Source organism: Gambusia affinis, linkage group LG16 (genome assembly GCF_019740435.1).
Source record: "Gambusia affinis linkage group LG16, SWU_Gaff_1.0, whole genome shotgun sequence".
Classification (NCBI taxonomy): Eukaryota; Metazoa; Chordata; class Actinopteri; order Cyprinodontiformes; family Poeciliidae; genus Gambusia; species Gambusia affinis.
In genome coordinates this window covers 20,963,367-20,973,046 of record NC_057883.1, presented here as the reverse complement: position 1 = coordinate 20,973,046, position 9,680 = coordinate 20,963,367, and the positions used below count along the sequence as shown (strand labels likewise).

Genomic DNA, 9,680 nt, shown 5'->3' with positions numbered 1-9,680 from the left:
CTTAGTGGAAGGAAAAAGTGTAGTAGGAAAATGGTTGTGTTAAAAAAAACTACAGCTGTTATTTGTTGCTGTTCTGTTTCCCTGCTGTCTAAAGTCATTTTTCAGATGATTTAACCCCTTCATTTGAAATTGAAGGTTGCAGAATCTGGAAAAGGAGTGAGGAGCTTCAGGATCTCAGAAGCTCATTCTCCACAGGCTGATCATACAATGCAGTAATTCTTGCAAAAGAAATCTGAAAACGTATTGAATCCATATCCTGTATGGCACACAGATACACTTAATAAATAAACAAAAATGTGGCTGTACGTTACATTTATTGGTCTTATGTAATATTTTAACATCTTTTAAACATATTTTGGGTTTTATAACCACCAAAACAACTTTTTGTATTTTACTACAAAATATTTTTAATTTGATTATGTTCTAAGTTTTAAGATATATTTAAGTTGTCTGCAGTTTACGTAGCTATTTTTTTGTAATTAGAAATATGAGCTAAATTTAAAACAAATTTTAGCATGATAAACTTTGCTGACTCAAAACCAACCAATTTAATTCACTTAACTGAAAAAGTGGATAGACTCAATATTGATTGTATATAAATAAAGAAATAAGTAAACAAAATTAATAAATTAATTCAAACCTGAAGACAAATCACCCTTTTTCAAACAAAGCCAGTATTTATGCATCCAAGTCAGGGTGGAAAGCCCAGATTATGTATATCTATAACTGATTTTTTTAGTATAATGAGAGAGAAAATAAATTGAAGAACTGTAAAAAATAAAAAAAATAATACTTTTAGCATTGATGCAGCATCTCTGCCAACCTTCAGATTAAAAAGTTTGGGTTCAGTTGGAGTCTCTTTGACTCAGTAAAAACCTGTTTTCCTTCCTATGTGCTGATCTGTCAGAAAGCAACTCGGCGTTGGTCACTTACGTAACCTCTGCTCTGTGGGAGCAGAGGAGATTCGCCCTCTTGGAGCTCCTGTCAAACTGAAACCCCGCAGTTCAGCTGAACTTATCTGAACCATAATCTGATCCAAAACAAAAACAAGGACACGCTCTCTCAGAGGTCGCGCAAAGCTTAGAGTGTCCATGAAAACACAAAGTCACAATCACAATTTAAATTTCATCACAGAAAGAGAACTGCAGCATTTTTATTACTACCAGTGAAATCTTAATGTGAATTATTTCTGAGTTAGTAAAAATTTAATCTCTTTGTAATGTGTGAAGTCATGGGAAAATCAGGACACTAACAAAGATTTCAGACTTACACAGAGTTGTACACAGAAAGATTTCAGATTAAAGATAAGCTATTATGCAAAATTCACATTTCCCATGTGTTTATACTTCCATTGGGGTCTAAATTGCTTCTAATAACAGCCCAAAAGTTGTTTTGGGCTGTTATTAGAAGCATACTGTTTTAAATACATACTTTCCTTGGAAACAGTAATGAAACAAACCACTTCATTTTACTGGTTTGGGGCAATAAAATTGGTTTATAAGAAGTTAAAGTGTTTTGGAATCTGGAAAATCAGCAGTTTCAACAACCTCCCAATTGTTGACTCTCACTAAGCTGTTACCTAGCAACCTCAGCGAAGTCTAGCCCGACATCTAGCAACTCAAGCTGAGCTCCAGCACATTTGGTCAGCCGGTTTTATTGCTGTATGTGCTGTACAATGGCTGCTGGAAAACATAACCAAGTGTTTTGTTGTTGACTTACCATCCAGAAACCACTTATTGCATTCTTGTTGGTTGTGCAGGAGGCTCCACTTCTGCTGTTCAAAGGTGCATGGCTGTATAATTGCACATCTGTTAGCAGCCATTTTCATGTATGAGTGTAAATGTTGAGATCCAGCAGCTTATTTGGATTTAAAGTGACAAGATGCCCTAAAACAGCTCATTCTGTTTTGTTGAATCTTCTAAACTTTGTGTGCTGATGACTAAAGATCTTTGAGGCTATAAGATCATTTTAGACATATAGCAGCATGAACATCCTGACTGCAGGGGACTGTTTGTCCTGAGTGGGACAGCACCAGTAACAGGATACGTCCCAGTACATATACTTCAAATAGCCGCCCTGATGCACATCGTGTGTCTAAAATTAACTAGATTTTTTAAAGAAACTTCTCACTGAACTGTACTCACAGTTTGTGTTTAAAATAGCAGCAGCAGCCCGACATCACTGACCAGACTGGTTACTGTTTTTGGAAGAATCATAATTCAACATGGTGCATTATTTACTACTAAGAGCAGAAGCTTAAGAAACACCAGACTCAACAGTTATGGCATGTATTTAGCTGAAACTGTGTAACTTCATTAATAATAAGTAAGTAAGTAAAGTTTATTTATGAAGCGTTTTTCACAGACATAAAATCACAAAGAGGTGTACAATATAAATCAACTTTAAAACCATACAAAACATAAAACCAACATAAGAAACACAATAAAAAATGTTATTTATTCATGAAGATGTAAACACTAGATGAAAGATGTAAACACAGAAATGACACAACTCATCATGAATTATGTAAAATGTCAAATGAAATTAAATAAATGCAACTTTTTTATTCTATTAGTGACATGTAAAATCTGTTAAGTAGAAATTTTAATCTTTTAAATATTTCAAATCTGTTTAAATGTTTTATACTTTCCTGGAAACATCAATAAAATAACCATAAAAATGCAGTCTTTGCTAATAATACACTCATATAATACAGTCATATGATAAATAACCTATTATTGTATTTTGGGTATTGTAAAGGCACATTGATGCTTTAGATTGTGCTCCTTTTTATAAGAAATTGTTTAGCTGAGAACTATGTCCAGTTTTAATGGTAGTGCGTAGCCTGCAGGCATTTAGGGTGTGGTATGTTGTTGCCATGGATGCAGGTTTGTGTATATAAACAGTAAAATGTAAAATATTTCCAAATACAATGCCCCAAAATTAAAACTTTAGGCATTTAATAACATTTTTATTATCATGTTAGATGTTTTTAATTAACTTTTAATTAGTCTGATTGCATGTAGGAAGAAAAAGAAATGACAATAATTCACATCAACCTTAACATGCCATCCTTAAATCAAAACATGGTGGTAGCAGGATCATGCTGTGGGCATACTTTTCTTCAGAAGAGACAGGAGAGTTGGTTAATATTAATAGGAAGGAGCTAAATGCATATAAGCATTACCTCCTCAGCATGACATGAAGTGTTAATCGTCCATTCATTGAGGTCAAGTGTGTGGCAGAACATGCAGAAGCTTGGCCTAGTCAAAGTCCTGACCTAAATCCAACAGAGAATATGTGGCAAGACCTGGAAATGGATGTTCACAGATGTTCTCCACCCATCCAGGTGACTATTTCTGTCTCTAGAAGGAAGAAATCTAAGCCAAAAATTTTAATTTCTTTAACAAGGATAGTGCATGCTAATTAACATGGGTACATTAAAGCAACCATGTGTGCCAAATTTAGCTACAAGGACTCTGTTGATTGTAGAAAATTAAAGAAAAACAATTGAGATGCACATGGAAAGACACGAGTAACATAATTTACAGCAAATTAAAAGAAATGGTTTATAGAGGTACAAACTAGCAATTATAAAAATAGCTAGTTAGGTGTAGTTCATTTGTAGTTGGTTCAGAGAGGCTTAATAAAAATGTATTCCAGACTTTTCAGATTTATAAAGCACTTTATGTTAATATATGAAATCCCATTGAAACACCCATGTTCGTGCCAAGATGTGAAAAAGTTTAATAACTACCCAGCTAAATACACCGATCTTAATTTTGAAAATATTACAGTACAGGAAGTGGCGTCATTACAGATTATCTTCCTCTCTGCAGTTGTTTGTTTTTAATTCTCTGTGTTAAACTCCTTTTGTGTCAAATGGATTGGTGCTTTTACTCCCTCCTGTGGAGTTTTATTCTTCTGTGTTTGCTCGTCCACGTCGTGTGTTTAATTTTTAGTGACGCAGACTTAACTCTCCAGCTAGCTAGCTTAATAGGACACAAACCAGGTGAGATCCGGACGTTGGGAACAGTGGGAGCTGTGGGAGGGTTGAGCCTGTTTTGGATCGACACAACAAATGTTGAAGATAAAAACTGTTTCGCAAAACCAGGATAGCCAATAAAATCTGCATTTCTCAGAATAACAAATGTTCAGTTGTCACGTAACATCCGTTACAACTTCTTTTCTGTCCCCATTATGCTGCCTTTGGAGCTAACAGTTAAACAGGAATTTGTCCCTTCAAAATAAAGTAATCGCGACTCAAACAGGAAGTTAACGATGGTTAAAACCACTTAAGAGTCTATGTCATTTGTACGTTGTAGTCAACCAGATTCTGTAAAAGGTTTTTATATTTAATATTGAGCTGTTGTCAGGTTCTGTATAAATATTAATAAAATGTGTAACATGAATTAATCTACTGTTACTTTTTCTTAGTCTTATTGTTTATGTTTTTAATTTTAATGCTCAGTATTTCTATAAAAACCTTTTAAAAATATTTTTTTCAAAGAGATAAAGTTAAAACAAAATGAAATATTGTTTTCTAAAGATAAAAAAAAAAAAATGGGCCCAAACGCTGAACCCTGGGGAACTCCACTGGTTAAACCAGTTGAGTATATTCATTTATTTACTAGAGCTGTTGTTTTTCCATGATAAACTCTAAAATAAAGACTTAAATATTGAAAAATGTGAACATAACTACAAATCCACCTTTCTCTTTAGGATTTATTACAAAAATAATAGACTAAGATATGGTGAATAGTTTAAATGTAATTTTTCTGAATTAAAATGTTATATTTTCCAGGCGAAAGTTGTTTTGTTGTTGTTTTTCCAAGAATCCAGGCTGAGAGGGCTGGTGGTCTGGGTCACCGGAGCCTCCAGTGGGATTGGAGAAGAACTGGCCTATCAGCTGGCGAAGTGCGGGTCTCGACTTGTCCTGTCCGCTCGCCGTGAAGACCAACTGAACCGAGTTAAACAAAAATGTCTGGGTGAGTAATTCGGTTTTAAAATAACTTTCCTAAACGTCCAAGAATTTTTATTTAAACTAAAATAACAGAGGTTTGGTTTTTTATGTCTTCTTCAAGAGATCTCCAGCCTCAAAGACGAAGACGTTCTTGTTCTTCCCCTTGATTTGTTGGACAGAAAGTCGCATGAGGAAAAAACAAAAACTGTGATTGAATACTTCGGACATGTAAGATCATCACATTTTTTTGCATCCAAAGGAGAAAAATGTTTTTATCTCCTTTCACAACCAAGACACTAGTTGAGAATACAAATACAAGAGGGGTAAGACATTTCAAACTATTTAAAACAAAAAAGCATGTACTAAATGTAAAAAAGGGTTTTAAAAGCATCTGTAACAAGATGTACTTACAGTTTTACAAAATAAATCTGTTTTTGATACCACAGAAAAACCTCATCCTAGTGGAAAAACAGTTTTTTTTCTTTATTTATTATTATTATTTTTAATTGTGGTGTTTCCATTAAGTAAATTTATTTTTGTAATTTCATGTTTGCACACTTTTATGGTTAACTGAAGCACAGCTAATGTAGATGACAAAAAGCTGTGGTCCAAGGACTGACCCCTGAGGAACACCCTTCAGTATGAATATCTGGACATACTGGAATACTTAAATGTAAAGCAGTTTATGTGGAGTTTTAATGTATTTAACCAAATAGAGATATAATGACAAACATGAAAAAGCAGCATTCAGCTTCTATGCACCACAAATCTGGAGCAAACATCCAGGACACTGCAAAACTGAGCTATTTGTTATACAAATAAACCTGATTGGTTGATTGAATGAGGACATGGTCAGTTCCACTGTGTGTGTTTCTGAAAATTAAATTTTAAACTCTTGATGTTTCCCAAACCTCCTCCTCAGATTGACGTCCTGATCAACAACGGGGGCCGGAGCCAGCGCTCCCTGTTCCTGGAGACCTGCGTCGACATTTACCAGGCCTTGATGGAGCTGAACTTCCTCGGCACAGTGTCTCTGACCAAGCAGGTGCTGCCTCACATGACACAGAGAGGCAGAGGGAGCGTGGTGACCGTCAGCAGCGTGGTCGGCCTGGCTGGGGCGCCCCTGTCCACAGGATACTCTGCCAGCAAGCACGCGCTGCAGGTGACGGGATTTCAATCTGTCAAACTTTACTGGACGATAAATTGTCCCAGAACTTATCGCGATAATCAATAATATTGTTGGTTAGAGACCCTTTTCAAGTTATACAATAGTAATAGTGGCATATTAATGTAAGTTCTCATGTGACGTCACACTTCTGTGAACTTTGTAGCTGTCAGCCATCTTGGTGGGCAGTTGCCATGACAACAATAAGCAAGTCACAAGCTGAGAATTAGCTCTCGCCTTGTTCCTATCTAAACATGATAAGTGCCTCACATCTTTTACTCAGTTACACTTTTTGAGTACTTTACCCGCCTCTGTGTAATACGAAGATAAATATTGGTGATATTTACTGCAGTACTTATTGCCAAACTAGCAAAATTAGCTGAGCTAAGCTGTCCGCAAGACATTTTAAATATTCAAAATAAATAAACCAAACAGCAGAAATAACAATTAAAATAAACAAATAAGTATCTGAAAACAAAATTGTCCTTAAAAAAAAGGTTATTTCAGACAAAATCACCAGGCTGAAGACTTTTATCATCCAGTTTTTGACAGAAAAGAGAAAAACGCTACATCATGCAAGTGAAAATCATTGAGCTCATTTTAATTTATCATGCGATTAACTGATTATTGCCTTGTCATGAATCTAAATTATAATTACCAGCGTAAGTAGAACCTGTTTTGTGGCTTATCGTCTACAGGGTTTCTTTAATTCTCTTCGAACTGAGCTGACAGACTTCCCAAATATCCTCATCAGCATGGTGTGTCCGGGTCCGGTTCAGTCAGACATTGTCAACAACGCCTTCACTGAAGAACTAAACAAGGTAACACATTTTATTTTCTCTCTATGCCTCCAATTACTCGGCTGTTTCTGCTTTCTCTAACTGTTTTCCTCCCAAGCCTGTGGCCATGGTGGGCAGCCAGGAGCACAAGATGTCGACGAGTCGCTGTGTGCGATTGATGCTGGTGGGAATTGCAAACGGTGTGAAGGAAATGTGGATTGCCCAGCAGCCCTTCCTGATGTTTTACTACGCCTGGCAGTACGCTCCTACGGTGGCCTGGGCCATGACCAACCAGCTGGGCAGGAAAAGGGTGCAGAACTTCAAAGCTGGTGTGGTACGTTTGTTTTCAACTCTGCTAAAGCACAAAATCTTAAAGGGACATTTTTGGCAAGAAATAGGAGCTTGTTTTAAGTAAATTATTCCTTAGTATTTATAAAAATGTATTCTTTCCATTAGCAGATTATTTCATTTATAGCACGGGAAAAATGTCCTGTTATAAGTGAAATAATCTACCAGTGGAACCAGAACTTTTTCATCAATATAAAGGAACAGTTTATTTAAAACAAGCTCTTACTTTTTGCTGAAAAGTTAGTTGTAAGTTTGTTTAGTCTGATTTAAAACTGCACTAAGAAACTAGACAGAAATACTTAGTAAGATTTTGTGTTTTTGCTGTGAATGTATTGCTCTCCTCATCATTATTCTGCCACTATCGTGCTTCAACATAAGGAAAGTGAGTTCAGGGTGATTTTGCTGCCAGACGCACAGGGCCGTCCCAAGCCTTTTTAGGGCCCTAACCAGATTTTCTTTTGGGCCCCCCATACCAACATGTCAACATCAGATATTTAATCACTCCTAACGTTTTAGGTGTGTAACATTCCTGCCATCATTAGCATTATTTGTAATTAGCTTAACATTGTACAGATGTTATTGTAGCTCTTGATTTTAACCTTACAAAAGTAGCTAACTAAAAAATATTTGGATATTATTTTAGATATTCAAAAGTGACATCAGCTAATTATCACTAGATTTACAGTATTTAAATTTAGTGCAACAGGTTTGATATCTTACATTTCCCCAACAGTGGCAGCTGCCAACACAAGGAAGATATTGACATATTATTTGTCTTAATATAGAAATATTGTTTTTTCTCTACAAACACAAGACCTTCTTGGTGTAGAAACTCGCAACTCTATTCTTTAAATTTTTAATTTGGTCATCCTCCGTTTAACTGCCTGCGTTTTATGCATGTTGAGGGATTTAATAAACAAATAAATTGAAAAAAGAAATCATTTTTCCATGTGTTTACATTGAACTGATGTTATTATGGCTGTTGAGTTTAACCTTACAAAAATTAACTTTAAGTTTTAACCTTAACTTTTTCTATGTATTTATACATAAAATATGTTTGCATTGGCCAAATACATGTGCAGTTTGAGATTTAAAAAATAAATTTGCTCAATGGAATCGCACTGATTTGAAAAAACAAACCAAACAAAAATAAAGTTTTTTCATTGCATTTCTCAAAACTGTAATGGAAACACATTTTCGTATCAGGCGAGTCACATGATCAACAACCGGATGTTGCGATTGGCGAAAACCACGAAGAAGAAAACAGGAAGTGGTAGTAGGATAATAATGTTTGCTTTTTTTTGATTACTTATATAATTTGTGAACAAACTTTTTCACGAGTGATTTTGATTGCTTGTCGTATTTAATGTAAACAACGGAATTGCAGAATTGTGTTTTTAACATTAGCAGAATATTGAGACGGTTTCGTGCAGATCTGTGGGAAGCGCAGCAACGACGACGTAGCTCTGCCGGACACCCGCAGCTTCAGGAGGGTGTGAGGCATGATGGGAGGAAAAGGGAAGAAATCTACCAATCGAGGAATATTTTTCAACATTGAAGTCTGTGTATTTAAAGAAATGTCAGGGTCAAGTTTGTGGCCACGGAACAATTATTGGAAATTTAAAAATCTCTCATTCAGTTTTCATCCTTGAATGAGAACCATTCTGATTTTGTTTACCGCTGTGCCAAATCGGAGCTGACAGGCGGCCCTTTCTGTTGCAGGACGCGGACTCCGCATACTTCACTAAACCAAAAACCTCCTGAAAGACGACGCATCCTGAAGGGGAAGGACTCCGCTGCATTCCTGACGCTGGCTGTTGTCTACCAGAAAAGATTTAAGGGTGAAGGATAGCTTTTTTGAAAGCTCGGCGCTCCTTCCAGCCCAAATGTAATTTCTCTTTTAGATGAAAATGTTTAACCTTGCCTGGAGACCATATAAGTAAGAATGATAATGCACTTGTGCTGACCTTTCCGATGCACAATAAAAATCAGTTTTTGTAACCTGATAATGTCTAAAAACACTTTTTTTTTTTGCCAACATTTTATTTCAAGTATGTACATTTACACATATATAAAAATCACTATGTACAGAAATCTGTGGACACATTCCTTTGAACGCCTGTAAACAGCTGATTGTAAACAAAAACAATAGCACTGACATAAAGAGAGCAAGATATTCCCAAGGCACATCCTTGATATCCTGAACAGAATATTCAAATTATCATCCCTTTTTTTGGTGACATGGAGGTGAAATCAGAAAAATGCAGAGAAAGTTCAATAAAACCAGAGGATTTCCTAAAAAGGAAATGGATTCTCTTTTCAATCCTAATCGACTGAAATGTGCTCGACTCAGATTTTTCCACCAAATGTTTCTGTAATGCAGCATTATGTAATAATAAATGCAAAATCTAATAAAATTCACATT

At 35.7% G+C, this 9,680-nt stretch overlaps 1 protein-coding gene across 1 annotated transcript; it reads left to right on the top strand.

Moving 5' to 3' along the window:
* The first annotated feature begins 3,796 nt into the window (after window positions 1-3,796).
* On the top strand, window positions 3,797-9,676 carry dhrs7 (dehydrogenase/reductase (SDR family) member 7). The gene is made up of 7 exons (XM_044143189.1): window positions 3,797-4,012; window positions 4,836-4,988; window positions 5,085-5,191; window positions 5,886-6,125; window positions 6,827-6,949; window positions 7,026-7,241; window positions 8,978-9,676. The coding sequence occupies exons 1-7, from the start codon at window positions 3,883-3,885 to the stop codon at window positions 9,017-9,019; spliced, it is 1,011 nt and encodes a 336-aa protein (XP_043999124.1). The 5' UTR covers window positions 3,797-3,882; the 3' UTR covers window positions 9,020-9,676.
* Window positions 9,677-9,680: the final 4 nt, after the last annotated feature.

Excerpts from the sequence above, each read along its gene's own strand:
- dhrs7 (XM_044143189.1), top strand. The coding sequence starts at position 3,883 with ATGGATTGGTGCTTTTACTCCCTCCTGTGGAGTTTTATTCTTCTGTGT. Across the intron at positions 4,013-4,835 it reads CTTAATAGGACACAAACCAG|AATCCAGGCTGAGAGGGCTG; the intron begins GTGAGATCCGGA and ends TGTTTTTCCAAG. Across the intron at positions 6,950-7,025 it reads TCACTGAAGAACTAAACAAG|CCTGTGGCCATGGTGGGCAG; the intron begins GTAACACATTTT and ends TTTCCTCCCAAG.